This window comes from Talpa occidentalis, unplaced genomic scaffold (assembly GCF_014898055.3).
Source record: "Talpa occidentalis isolate TD23 unplaced genomic scaffold, MPIMG_talOcc4v2.1 talOcc4.14, whole genome shotgun sequence".
In the NCBI taxonomy this organism is placed as follows: domain Eukaryota; kingdom Metazoa; phylum Chordata; class Mammalia; order Eulipotyphla; family Talpidae; genus Talpa; species Talpa occidentalis.
This window is the reverse complement of record NW_023601433.1, coordinates 61,629,249-61,644,410: the sequence shown is the minus strand read 5'-3', so window position 1 is coordinate 61,644,410 and position 15,162 is coordinate 61,629,249. Positions and strand designations below refer to the sequence as shown.

The window sequence follows — 15,162 nt, the reverse complement described above, 5'->3', positions numbered from 1 at the left end:
TATTAGAGAAAAATCCTTTAAAAAAGGATGTAGAAAGAAGTAGGTTGTATGTGTAACTCTTAAAAATAAAACACCAGGAAATAGTTTATATTTTTATTTAATTTACATTTTTATTTCTGTTTTAAAACATTTAAGAAAAGGTAGCAGTGTATACGATGTGAGATGCTAAATTATTACTATCTATTGTATTTGATTAAATTTTGCCACCAATTCAGTCCCTAAGCCGAAAGACAGAGCTCGTGTTGTAAAGCACATACCCACAGAATGTACTTTATTGTAAGCAATACTGTGTGTCTGCTCAGTGGGTCTCCTCACTTCATTCTCATCCACTGTCTGAAGGTTTAGGGGATTTTCCAAAGCATTTCAGAAATTTTATTAGGATCTAAAAAAGTAACCCAAAATGAAGTTTTATGAGTAATAGTGTGGCACATGCTTAATTTTTAATTATATTTAGCAATATTCAACCTAAAACTATTTATTTATTTATTTTTTTTTTAATAATAAATTTTATTTTTATATTCCCCATACAATTGCAGCCCCCCCATTCTGACCCCAATCCCTCCCCTCCCACCCCCGCCCCCCTAAAAGTGTCTCTGGTTCGTAGTTTTTTGTTGATTTTGATTTTCACTTTCTTATAGTTATTCGTTTTCCTGGTCCCTTATTTAAGTTAAAAATATGGAACGCTTCACGAATTTGCGTGTCATCCTTGCGCAGGGGCCATGCTAATCTTCTCTGTATCGTTCCAATTTTAGTATATGTGCTGCCGAAGCGAGCACCAACCTAAAACTATTTAAGGGCAATCCTATAAAATCTATTTCAGGTCATAGATGCCATTAGTCTTCTCAGTCTAGACTCCAAAAAGGGAAAGAGCTAGAAATAGAGGGGACAGGGAGGAGATAGTACTGGCTTTTCTCTAGACACGGTGTAGATTCTAAATACTCTTATCTTTGCTTCAACTATTCAGTTCACCTGGAACACCTTTCCCTTACATTCCCCTGTTAAGATCCAACCCAACCCATTTTTTTCTTTTCTTTTTTTAAAAGATTTATTCATTTATACAAGAACTGGGGTACAGGCCAGAGGCACCGGAGGGCGAGAGAATTCACTAGAGACAGAGCGGAGAGCAGAACAGGCAGACTACTGAAAACACTGCTGAGGGGAGCAGGGGGTGCGACAGGAGAGGTCTGCTGCACCATGTGGGTATATCCCTGGCTGGCTGGGAATTGAACCTGTGCTATAGAGTCTGCGGACAGTTTCACAGCACTGCGCTCAACCTGCTGCACCACCAGGAGACCCCCCCCCATTATTTCTTAAATGATACATTATTCTCAAGTCAGCCAGAAACATTTTTTCTTCCTTCTTGGTAACTGTTTACAAAATACATCCTGTCTATTGGACTCTACCTATTTTTGCAATCTTGTCTACTTTGCTAGAATGTTAAATCACTGAGGGCAAGGACCTCAATTGGAGTTGTCATTTTAATGTGCCCCATAATATTTAGCATAGTGCCTTGCACAGCAAGGACAGTCAGTCCATGTTTTCTTAATTGAACTAAGTCAAATTGAAATGAACTGAAATAACATGCCTCTTAAAGCTAGAGAGCCTCATATCAATCAACATGTCCAGAAAAAAGGCCATTTAAGAGGAATTATTTAATATTCTTACTATGACTTCTTTCTGTCCTTGGTGTCCTATATTCTCTATCATCTTCAAAATCTATTGCTCCTCATCCAACACTTCTTTCATCCCTCCACTTTTCACTATTAGCTGTGACTTATCAGTCACGTAGAACAGAGGCTGGTAGGAGCAGTACGCACAGAAACATGAACATCACCTCTAGTCAGTATTTCTCCAAAATCTCAAAGAAAGTTATTACTATTTCTTTATAAAGATTGGAGAGTACCGGGCCTCCCCTGGTGGCGCAGGCAGTTGAGCACCGCGCTTGAGGCTGTCTGCAACCTCTGCAGCGCCGGTTCAATCCTGGCCAGCCGGCGAGGGTCCCACATGGCGTGGCAGACCTTTCCTGCTGCCCGCTGCTCCCGTCAGCAGTGTATTTCGTTAGTCTGCCTGTTCTGTTACCTGCTCTGTCTCTGGTGAGTCCTCTCCCACAAATCTGGCCTGTACCCCAGTTCTTGTATAAATAAATAAATATATCTTTAAAAAAAAGATTGGAGAGTATCTTTAAAAAACTTTAAAGTCAATTTTTTTACTTTCTAATAATTCACCAAATTTACGGAGTCTGTCAAATTCATCAACAGAAAGTAAATGTTCAACGTTCAATTAATTTACACAAAAGCTATGACTTCATATTCTTCAGGGTAATACATTATTGACTTTTCAGCATTTTCAAGTCCTATACTTTACCATTCTTCCTTAGAAAAACTACAGTTATAGGTCATGTTCTACCTTAATGTGAATATGAGTGTCATACTTTATTTTTTTCTATTTCTACAAAGTTCATAAACTGGTTAAGTTCGCATCAAAGATATTAAAAGATAACTACTAATACCTTTTTACTTATGGCTTCTTAAATATGTATTGTACTGACCATCCATATTTATAATATAAAGGAATAAAGGACAAGAAATTTATTCCTTTCTAACAATGAGTTTGCAAAGCAACAAACCAATGCTTAATTTTTTTTTGAGATAACAGAAATACATACTGTTTAAAAGATAAATAACCTCTACAGGTATTAAAAACTAAATTCTTCAAAACTTTTGGCCATTAATCATTACATTTATTACTTAACTCTTGCTAATGGACGTGCAATCTAGAAATATTAAAAATAGTAACAAAGGAGAGAAATGTATACTTTGGTGGTATATACAATACAAAAATATGCCAAATGTATATTTTGGTTATTCTTTTAAAACATAGATCTTGCATGCTACTTTTTATGCAAAACCTTATGTAGTTTTTCCTTTTCTGAAAATTGCTTTCTTTAGCATTCAACTTAGGAGTTTTCACAACCCACACAGTATGGCAGACCTCTCCTATCTTGCCTGCTGCTCCCCTTAGCAGTGTATTTCAGTAGATCTGCCTGTTCTGCTCCCCACTCTGTCTCTGATGAATCCTCTCACCCCCACTCCTCTGCCCTGTACCCCAGTTCTTGTATGCATAAATAAATGAAATAAATCTTAAAGAAGACGACAAAATTATATGCATGAAAAGCAAGATATGTTTTTAATAAAGAAAGGTATGATGGATATTTTTTTGTTGAGGGTCAAAACAATAAAGTGTGAAAGTAGAATGACTGGTTGTTCCAGAGTGACAAAGAAGATAAAAGTTGTACTAAAAAATAAGCCAAAAAAGAAGGACAAAAGAACTGTGTGATGTCTCATAAGGGGAGCAGCAGGTGAGACAGGAGAGGTCTGTCACACCGTGTGGGTTTGGGTTGTGAAAACTCCTACTGAAATACACTGCTGAGGGGAGCAGAGGGCGAGTCAAGGGAGGTCTGCTGCACCATGTGGGTAGCTCCCTGGTGGGGGGTCAAACTCATGCTGCAGTGGCTACAGATAGCTTCATCGGTTGCATCTCAACCCCTTGAGCCACAAGGGAGGCCCCTCATAATCTCTTTTAAAAAGGTAGAGTCGGGTGGTTAGTTCAATTTTACCTTGTTACTTTTCCTAGATTTGCTTCGCTATTTCTAATGCACATACCATCTCAGTCTGAAAACAAAAAGGAGATATTAAGGAATATAAATTTCTATTAAAGAAATGAGGGACCTGACAACACCTATACTGCTGGAGCAAGGACAAGGATAATTGTATTGTTAGTGACTTTGTTTCACTTCTCAAACTCTTTTCGTTACTCATCCTTATAGTATTGTATAAATGATTAGCAAATGTATATACTAGCAGAAATGATAGAGCAAAATATATAGTTGTTTGTTTATGGGCTGCTTTCCTCCTCTGAGATATAATAAATCAACAAAGCAGAACAAAATTTGAGTTTCTGAATTCATCATTCAACACAAACAAAAATTGTTTTTCTAGTTTTCTCTTATAGTTTGCATTTATATTTAATTTTTTAATTTATAGTAATATATCTTTAGTATCTGAATTCTCATACATAAATATTTAGCTCTCAAATCTTAGATGCTTAAATGATTATTCAAAATCAATAGAGACTTTGTATTGATTTGTATTCAAGATACTAATGAATTGATGTACCTGGAAGGTAAAATACCAATGGCCAAAAAAGAAAACACAACCAAAACAGAAGCATAGAGAATTAAAATATATAGATATATAAATATGAACTAGATAATAATAGGAAATAAAACTTCCAACAGCATATATTACTATTTCTATTTTGGTCATTTCCTTACCTATGGGCGTTCCTGGATTTATGTCTTCTGTCCATCTGAATCTTTAATCAGTGCTTCTCTTGAGCCTTTTTCCAAAGTCACATATTTTGATTCATCATCCTTAAATTTAACTTTACTAATACCTAATTCCACGGTTGATTTGTTCCTCCCTTCACTTCTAAAGAAATCCTTTCCTTCTTTCAGGAAGTAGTTAAGTTGATTCCTTGCTCTTTCAGCTTCCTAGTTTAAAAAGTAACAACTTATAAGTGACACTGTCTGGTACTTATCTTTCTCTGACATTCTGAAAGGGAGGGAAAAAAGAAGGGTCAAGCAAAAGGTGGGAAGAGAGTTCAACAGATTACTGTGGGGAACTATATGTGCTGTTGTGGGGAGCACTAGGATAACAGCATGGGAAGGGCAGAATCCTGTACTTCCAAAATACAAACAACAGTGTAAACCAAGATTACATCAAAAGGGAAAAAAAAATTACACAAATTTATAAAAAGAAAAAACCACCCACTTATCAAGCATATTTCTGTGACATTTTCTTGCCAATACTACAACTTTTAGGAATCTGCATATATTTACACCCACATTACTTCTCCACTTTAATTTTACAGAGCAAGAGAAAGTTAAGTTGAACCACTGGTATAATTTATAGTATGAGATCCCATATAAAGTGCAAAGCTTCAAAGAAACCTTTTCTACTATGAAGGCTATTTTTATACTTAGAATATTCTCCTGTTTTTTTTTTTTAAGGCTCTAATTATTATAAAGGCACAATAACAGTTATAAAGAAATAATAGCATGTAACCAGGATCAATAATATCTATAATACCAAATAAGAGAAAATGTAGAAAATAATTCATTTCTTCTTGAATGAATTTTTAAATGTTACTTTTTATATTTTTTATTTAGTTAGAATACTGAGATCAACAAAAATAAAGTCCACAAATAATTTCACCACAAATAGCACACTTAGTTAATATTTTGCTATATTTTCTTAATTTCTAAATTATCTAATGCATGTATGTACTTTTAATTTTTATCAAGATTGAATCATATTATGCATAATCACATAACATACTCTTTTTCTTAAATAATATCATAGAGATGTTTCTATGATAATAGATATATATTTAAATCAGAATATCTAACAGAAATAAAATGCTTGATTTAGCAAATTTATTATCAGTGAACATTGGTTGTCTTAAAATGTTTGCTTTTAAAGAAACAACCCAAATGTCCAGAAACAGATGACTGGATCAAGAAGATGTGGTATATATACACAATGGAATACTACTCAGCAATCAAAAAAAAGACAAACTCAGCAACATGAGTTTGAAACATGAGATTGAAATACTTTTGCAGCAACATGGATGGAGCTAGAAGGGATTAGCTCAGTGAAATAAGTCAGAAGAAAAAAGAAAAATATCAGATGGTTTCTTGTTTCATCATTTTTATTTCAAATTTGAAAATTAGCTGTAAGACCTAATATCCTCATTTAACTGAGTTTTATTAGAATTCCTGCAATATTTTACTTTTACATGTCTCTTAGATTCAAAGAGATTTCTTTTCTTAGATTAAACAAGTTTACTTTTCTTCCTAGCTTACTCTTTTAGTTATGAGTGAATATTAAATTTTACTGATAAAACAGTTCTCTCTCTATATATATATAGATATATATATATGTATACCTCCTATATATATAGACCTATTCACTTACAAGGGTAAAAGCAACCATTTGAAAAGTTCTTTATGATATTTCTCTTATTTTTAGCAATTCTAAAAGACTATGCTATCCTTTACCTGCATTGCTTGCTTCACCTTTTCCTGAAGAAGCATATTCTCTCTCTCCAGATCATTTGCAACTTTCTAGGATGCAATAGAAAGGGAAAAAGAATTCACTTTGGTGTCTTTGTTTTTATTAATTTACTTCTACAATTATTACCTTTTTAAAAACAACAGATAGCCAGATGATCATGTGAGTAAACACATTCACTATACACTTCTCAGACATTAATGATAATTTTTATAGCTATAGCTTTCTTTTGATTTTCCACAGGCAAACAGACCTTAACTCTGGCAAATTATAATAACAGCAAATTAAATATTTCACTTGCCCTTTTCTCTAAGATTGAAATACTTAAATATAAATATTTCAACTTTTATGCAAAGAAGTAACTATACTTTCAGTCCAAATAAACATAGTTCTGATCTTGTGTGAATGAGTGGATCCTATCACATATGAAAGCCTCAGAATATGGGTGCTCTGGGGCTGGTGGGGTGTGGTGATGCCTATCTGAGGAGGTGTGAGCTTATTTCTGAGTAATCTGCAGTGATATAGGCCAGTTACCTCAAAAAGTAAAAAAAAATTCTTCAGACTACTGGGGAACCCTGCCACACATAACAATCACAAACTATGAACAAAATATAATTATCAATACTGGAGCACAACCAAGAGCAGGTAATTCTTGAGAGAAGGTGACAATTGGAAGAAGAAAAAAATCCTAGGTAAGATTTCTGTTTCCTGGCTTCCAGTCTCAGAGAAAGTGCTATCTGAACCACCAGTGTACCTAATTGCTGATAAAAAGCCTGCATTTTAGCCTTACAAATCATAGGACAGAGTTCAGGGAAATCTCAGTCACTGGAAAGGTTAGGGGGAAGTAATGCAGACAAGAGAGCTAGAGAGAGGGAACTCCAAACTCTTTGAATACCCTATGCCCAAGTCTCTCCCTGACCCCTAAGTCACATATGCATTGGAAAGGCTGAAAACAGCCTAGAAAGAGCTAAAAGAACTAAAACTCAATTTGAGGTGCTATCTAAATACAGAATTTTCATTTTGTACCCAATCATGGTAATTACACATTAAATAAAAATAAACAAAAATAGTACCAATCGTCAGAAGTATAACAGAATACACACACACCCCCCCCTATATTCACATACATACTAATGTCTATGCAAATAATTACTAGAGCTTACGATGCAAATGTAGGTGCACAGAGAGATCATGTATTACCTGGATTTGACTCAAATCTTTTGCTTTTGACTCTTTGGCCAGTAGCTTCTTCCTGTAATTAAAAATGTTTTAAAATATATTTTAAATTGAATGACCTCATTGCCCTCTTGAGGAGTACTGAAACTATTTTAAAGAAATAAAAATTTTTGGGGCCTCCCTGGTGGTGCAGGCGATTGAACGCTGCACTGTGAAGTTGTATGCAACCTCTGCAGCGTGGGTTCGATCCCGGCCGGCGAGAATCCCACATGGCAAAACAGACCTCTCCTGTCTTGTCTGCTGCTCCCCTCAGCAGTGTACTTCGTCAGTCTGCCTGTTCTGTTCCCCACTCTGTCTCAGGTGAATCCTCTCACCCTCCCGTGCATTTGGCCTGTACCCTGGTTATGGTATAAAAATAAATAAATCTTTAAAAAAAAGAAATTCTTATTTTTAATACCATGAAATCCATATAGGTTAAATTATAAATAACTGAATAACATTATCAAGCTAACTTCTCATTAGGATGATTTAAATAAGAAAAAATGAGATGGGGCAAGATTTTTCAAGACATTAGTCATTTTTTCTTTTCTATTCATTTATTCTTCTCTAAGTGAAACATCTAAGTCAATTGTCTGATGAATTTCTTTTTAGAATTTGTGAAAAACTATAAAGATAGAGTTCATATAAAAAAAGAATTCATAGTTTTTTTTAACTAAATATTTATATTAGGATTTAACCAAGCAAATTCAAAATGTAAAAATTACTTTGTTCTTAAATAAAATATTCACCTACTTAATAAAGTCACTTTACAATAACCCATACATATGAAGTAGATAATTGTTTTTATAAAAGAAGTACAATCAAAAAGTATAGTTAACAAAGGACAAGCCAGATTAGAAAGTTAACATAAAAATTATATGATTAGCCAAACCATCAAGAAAATAATGTAAATCATTTTCCCCAAAAATTATTTACAGATTTCAGTCTCTTTACCTAGTCCTGAATATCTTTTGACTCTTCTTCTCTAACCTGTTTTAGTTCTTTTTTTTTTTTTTGAAGATTTATTTTTATTCAAGCATAAAATAACCTGGGTACAGGCCAGATGTGCAGGAGGGTGAGAGGATTCACCAGAGACAGAGCAGGGAACAGAACAGGCAGACTGACTGAAATACACTGCTGAGGGGAGCAGCGGGTGAAACAGGAGAGGTCTGCCATGCCATTTGAGTAGCTCGCTGGCCAGCTGGGAATCAAACTCACACTGTACAGGCTGCGGACAGCTTCACAGTGCAGCACTCACCGCCTGCACCACCAGGGAGGTCCCCTGTTTTAGTTCTTTATTCTTCCCTTCTCACTCTTCTCCCATAATCATATCCTGGTACTGCTTGTATAACCATGTCTACTAATATTATGTTTTTTTAGAAATCTTTTAATATGTTATGTTCATATGACCGCAAATTGTACAAAATAAAAATATAAATTAACAAGAAAAATATTAACATGTATCGTTATTTCTTACCCTTTTGAATCCTCCGGTTTTACTCTGTCTTTTTTCCGCTCTGTTTTTATTGTTTTCTTTGTACGAGCAGATGGAGGTTTTGTTTTCTGTATAATTTTATATAAGCCAGAAACAGTTAATTAGGGTGACAATAAATTATAGAGAAATAAATGAATAATACTACTTTGCAAGTCATTGTTAAGTTTCAAGGAAAATTATCTGAATAGAAGCAATACAAATTAATGATACGACTGGAATGTTTATAATGCTTAGGTGAATGTTAGTTATATCTAAGTTAATACATGTCAAAAGAATTAAGTTCCCCTGACAAATTATAGCCTGTTCTGCTAAAACAAGGCATATGCTTTTCTGAAAATCACCACTATGATAAATTATGCAATAAAAATTACAGTATACACAGGGAAGATGGAATTAGGAGTGTAGCATGCAAAAACAATGTCAAGGATACATTAAAAAAAAAAGCTTAATAAAATCACTTGTCCAGTTTTATACAGTTAAATGACCATTATATACGATTATGATAAATATATTTATCTGAAAAAGACAGTCAGCTTTTTTGTAGTAATGAGCATTAAATATGTTGCAAGAAGGTTATCTGAAATAGTATAAAAAGTTGTAATACCAGATATGGACTGGTGTGGTAGACACATGGTAAACTGAGTAGCTTGTAGAGAAGCTATTTTCTGCCTTCACCTAGTACATTTGACTGAATAAGCAAATGAAAAATTCATGAATGCTTACATTTTTTACTATCTTGGAACAAGTTTGCATTTCAAAACAAATGCAGTAGAATTAGTCACATGTTCTGAACTATTTTTGAACTACTTTCTAGTACCAGATTATCTCACACAATGGAGAAAAATTAACAATTAGAATATTGACAGTTTTCGATAAGCTTAATAATAGAGACCTACTGAGACACTAGGTGCTTATTTCCTGTTTCAGACCACAACTCCCCACATATACCAAATTCGGGATAGTGGCAAATTTCTCACAAGTGAAATGCAAGTATAATATTTTCTTAGAAAATATGGAAAATATGCAATAATAACTGAAATTATAAGAATTGCCAATGTCCCAAAATAATTTTGTAGATATGAGTGTTGAGTAGTTTCCTATTTAGAAAAACCTAATATATATTGACAACAGAAAATATCAAAACAATGAAAAGACTGAAAAATAATGAAGAGGTTATCAATGACTATGGAACAACTTCAGGTAGATTAATAATGTTTGTAACTGGAGTTCATGATAGAGAGAAGAGGTTGGGACATAATGGCCAAATCATTTTCAATTTTGATGAAACTGAATTATATATATGCAGAAATCCACAACAATGTAAGGAAAACTACTCAGAACACATCATCATCAAATGGAGAAAAATCTTAAATGCAGACAGAGTAGAAAAGTAGATCATATACAAGAATAAGACAGCAGACTTGGTGTCAAAAACAACGCAAGCCAGACAACAAATGAGCAACATCTTTAAAGTACAGTAAGTTCGCACTTGTGTCTCTGATAGATTTTTAGAGAAATGACATACAATAAAACCAGGTCCTCAAAAAAATCAATGCATTCAATATAGGCCAGGATTGTATTTTTCTCACTTGTTACAATGAAATAATATTGACTGAATGGCATTATGTGAAGAAAAAAAAAGTCAACCTCAAATTCTCTATCCCTCTAACAAAAAGCACAAATGAAAGAACAACAGAATTGCTAATTATGTAGATAAATATAAAGATTTTTTCTTGTTACTTAAATTTCTTTGAAAGTTTACTATTTACAACAAAACTAAGAATAATGCAATGGATAGTTTATATCATGTAGTAAAATATATGAAAACAATAGCACAAAGTATGAAAAGGAACAAATGAAAGCATATTATTTCAAGATTCCTATATATAAAGTGATTTAATATCACTTGAATACAGACTGTAGTAAATTAAAGACAAACTATAAACTCTAAAGCAACCAATTGACCAGCAAATACAATGGTGATACAGATTTTGATATTTGGAAATGGGGTGCTATTGCAATGTACAATTAAAAATCTGTGAATTTCTATATGGTGTCATTTTTCTGCTTGAAGGATTTTCCTTATCATTTTTTGGTTGCACAGGTCTGGGAAGCTCTTTGATTTCTGAAAAAGAAATATTTTTTGCCTTCCTTTTTGAATGATTTTTCTTAAGTGAAGTATAGAACCAGGGCAACTCTTGGAGTTAATATAGCAGAAGCTCATGGACAGGCAACTCTTGGACTTAAAATAACAGAAATTAATGGACAGACACAAACTTATATCCTTTCAGGGAAGTTTTAGAGAGGAGTTTATGGCTATTTTCCCCATATTTTAGATACAACTCTGGAATTAGATCTAACTGCTTCCCTCCTATAATAGTCATTCTTAGGTGATTAGATCTTACTGGCTTTGTTTGGGTTAAATGTTACCAGGATTATTTGAAATGGGGGAAGATAGAGAACCCTCCTAAATGTGTAGTTTTTTTTAAATATATATCTAAAGAGATGTGAACCTATATCCCTAAATCATATACGGTGCTGTAAACCAACATTACCTTGCAAAAAATACTATTTTTAAAAAAGGAATGAATAAGCGGTATAAGGTATCAAATGAGCACCAAAGTTTCTACGGATCAAACAAGAAAATCATGTATCACAGATCATACATTGACTAATCCCATGCGAAAAATCACTGCTCTCTAGAGCAGAGCATTGTGGGTTAGAGAACACATCTAAAGAAACAACACAAGAAAGCAAAATCAGAAACTGTTACAACTAAAATATATATATACACATTGAGAACACATTTTCTTGCCCCCCCAAAAAATAAAGTACTAAAGATAAAAAGGAAACAAAATTTATGGAATAAATGAAAATACACATTAGTGTGACATAAATACATCTAAGTGCACCAGTAATTAAAATAAACGAAAATAGAATAAACAAGCCAGTTAATAGAGACTGACTTATTAGGAATAATGCAAATATAGACAGTTTGGTACAGGTACATGTAAGTGCATGAAATTATAGAAAGTAAAGTGATGGAAAAAGACATCTGAAACAATTATAAATCTGAAGAAAGCTAGTATAGCTATATTAATATCAGATTTAAAAACACTGCAACATTTTCAAGACATGTAAGAAGTTTCATAGTTTTTGAATGTGGATATAATGATGCATGATTAAAGTGTTGGAAAATATTTATAGTTGGCCAGAATACTCAATTATTTTTTTATTTATATGTCATATTATTAGAAATAGGAAATGCAAAATTATTTCAACAGCTAAAGACCAAATTACAACAGAAGACTGGGTAGGCTCAGAATTTTGAGACATTCCAGTAAGAATTTTCTGCAAAGTGTATCCTTTCTGTGGCAGGGCAACATTTTCTTTAAGAAGTTTACTGGATAGACATCATTTCCACCATCACCTATATATATACAATTTGTATATAAGTTCACTCCCTGTTGTAATTGTTCATGTATAAAATCTATCAAATTGTATTTTTGCCAAGATTTCTTGGGGCACACATTAATGAGCATGGTGGCTTTTCCACAGTGAGATGACCACTGCTATCAAAAGCTGCTAGATTTGTAAATACTTGATCAAATACATCATGAAAACTGGTAGTTTCCAAAACTCAGTCCATGGAAAATGAAACTGAATCTGAAAAAATAATAGTCAAATTTATCCTTATTCTTTCTTATAAAACTTAAAATTTCCACCATCCCTTGAGCGAAAGGAATTATCACTGGTCTTTTCATTTTCACTTTTACCTTCATTGCCTAAATACTTAAAGACTCTGCCAATAAATTCTGTCCAAAATCCTTTTTTGGTTAAGAATCTTGTAGTTCTGCTCTTATTTTTTACATCTGTGCAGGATCACTGCCTCTCTAGCCGATTTAGTAGCAAGTTTCCTGATATTCGACTGCTTCCTCCTCCAGTAAGGAAGAAATTTCCGATAAGCAACTTTAATAGAGTCAAGAGTATTTTACATCATCTCCTGTTTGTCTTATACTGAAATACACATCTCATTTTTATATGGTGAATAAAAATACCAAACCAAAACATCTGAGTGATCCATTTGGCTCTGTTGTTGGTAGTTTGAAATTTGTAAGCTACATTTAAAAAATGGCAAAAAAAAAAAAAAAAAATGGCAAAGGAGAATGAAAAAAAGGAAACAATTTTGTTCTTAGTATTTCTATTCACTCTTCTTAGTGACATGAAACATGCAAATACCAGTTTAAAATATATCTGAAAAACCCTAATATACTGATCTTTCAATAAAATTAAATATTTGTTCTAGAAATGTATCAGGATGTTTAAAGCTTAAATTTGTCTTTCATAGCATCCATTTGGTTTCAATAGTTTATATGTAATTTAGAATACAGGATTGTTATTTTTTTAAAGCACAGCTGTCCAGTTATTAATACTGAAAATATATAATAAACTTTTTATCATTGATTCCTATCCTAATATTAGAAACCTTCAATGAATAGTATACTATTTTTGGACAAAATTTAACTAACCTCTGCATTCTTCAGTTTTTGCAGTTCATTTTCCAATAGCACTTTTTCCTCTGATAACATCTGGAAATCACTTTCCATCTTTTTGCATTTCTAAAATCAAATAATATAATTTTATAATAAGGAAAAGCAAAAATCTCAATATAGAAAAATCATTTAGTACTTATTTCTTAAAGTAAGAAAGTTTTCCTTCACTAATGGAATTAATGAACCACTGGCATGTATCTGTATAGTGAAGCTATAATTGAAGCTGAAAGAAGCAAAGGAACTAGAGGTGACAAAACATGGCAGGTTAGAATTATGGAATATTCTGCTCAGTATTTCAGAAGTGTTTCTAAGTAACAGTAAGCTCTAATAAAAACAAAAGAACAGACAAAGCTTCCCAGCTCATGCATGCATAGAAATCTCTTGAATAAACTGAGGGTCTCCCCTGGTGGTACAGTGGTTGAGCACTGGGCTGCGAGGCTGCCCGCAGCCTCTGCAGCGCCGGTTGGTTCCCCGGCCGCCAGCAAGTGTCCCACAAAAATAAACAAATAAATAAATAAATAAACAAACTGAGTGTACACTGGATCTTTAAGATTATGTAAACTGACAATGTCTAGAATCTATTAATTGTACACCAAGTACAGTTTCAAACCCAGAGTGCTTTACTTACAGTTTGTAACAAATCTTGCTCATTTACAGCTCTGAAAAACAAAACAAATTTATCTATAATGTATTATATTTTTACAATTTATATTTTAAATATTGTAACATATTTATACATTTTCTTTGTAAAATAATTTTTTAAAGATTTATTTATTTATGCATACAAGAGCTGGGGTACAGGTCAGAGGTGTGGGGCGTGAAAGGATTCACCAGAGACAGAGTGGGAAACAGAACAGGCAGAATGATTGAAATACACTGCTGAGGGGAGCAGGGGGCGAGACAGGAGAGGTCTGCTGTGCCATTTGGGCTGCTCCCTGGCCGTTCAGGGATCGAACTCATGCTGCAGAGGCTGCGGATTGCTTCATAGTGCAGTGCTTAACCACTTGTGCCACCAGGGAGGCCCTTGTAAAATAATTTAATACAAATGAGTTCAGGTATACTTTGACAACTATTTCAAATATCCAATGCTTTCCCTAGAGATAATAAGTTACAATATATTTTGTTCTCTGCATTTATATAGTAATGCATGTATCTATTCAATTCTATAATTTTTGTGATGGGTTCGATGTCTAGTTTGCTGTGCTTTTCATGTAAATGACATCATTGTATATATTGTACTCAACTTAGACTTTCTGAGATCTACTTGTATTGGAAAACACAGATCTCTCTCACTCGTAAATATCACTTCTTATTCCACAACAGGATTAAGCAAACTTTTTCTGTCAGAGCCATAGAATAAATATCTTAGACTTTACAAACCAAATTATTGCTGTCACTATGACCCAACTCTGCAAAAGCTGCTATAGATGAAAGGTAAATGAATGGGTGTGGCTATGTACCAATAAAACCACCTAGAGAAACAAGCTGCAGGGCCTACACCCCAGCTCTTGTATGCATTAATAAATAAATCTTTTTTTAATTTTATATATTTTTTACATCGTTTTTCATTTTTTGTACAATGTATGTATGCAGTTTCATCTTGACTATAGTGCCTGTAAAATTCCCACCACCCTTGTTTTGATTCTACTCCCTTCTCCCCACAGCCGGTAGTGTCTCTCAACATGGATGGAGCTGGAAGGGATCATGCTCAGTGAAATAAAATAAATCTTTAAAAGAAAAAAACAAAAAGAAAAGGTGATTATTA

At 33.5% G+C, this 15,162-nt stretch overlaps 1 protein-coding gene, 1 non-coding gene and 1 pseudogene across 4 annotated transcripts in view; all 3 read right to left on the bottom strand.

Moving 5' to 3' along the window:
* Positions 1-95: 95 nt before the first annotated feature.
* The window catches only part of LOC119244694 (coiled-coil domain-containing protein 7-like), a 34,932-nt gene continuing 19,865 nt past the window's right edge, over positions 96-15,162 (bottom strand). For 2 of the 3 annotated variants that reach the window (XR_008551806.1, XR_008551807.1), the window contains 8 exons: positions 14,026-14,056; positions 13,374-13,463; positions 8,827-8,912; positions 7,335-7,386; positions 6,122-6,187; positions 4,334-4,552; positions 3,617-3,671; positions 96-382 (listed from right to left, as the gene is read on the bottom strand). Coding sequence is in view for 1 of the 3 variants with exons in the window: in XM_054695094.1 (XP_054551069.1) it covers positions 4,352-4,552; positions 6,122-6,187; positions 7,335-7,386; positions 8,827-8,912; positions 13,374-13,463; positions 14,026-14,056 (526 nt within the window). In the remaining 2 variants the exon portion in view is untranslated. The remainder of the gene's footprint in view (positions 383-3,616; positions 3,672-4,333; positions 4,553-6,121; positions 6,188-7,334; positions 7,387-8,826; positions 8,913-13,373; positions 13,464-14,025; positions 14,057-15,162) is intronic. The other variant, XM_054695094.1, reaches the window with a different exon arrangement.
* Positions 670-776, bottom strand: LOC119245442 (U6 spliceosomal RNA). The gene has a single exon (XR_005125360.1). It is a non-coding gene; the product is annotated as a U6 spliceosomal RNA (small nuclear RNA).
* LOC119245110 (pyridoxal phosphate phosphatase PHOSPHO2-like) lies at positions 12,088-12,726 on the bottom strand (annotated as a pseudogene).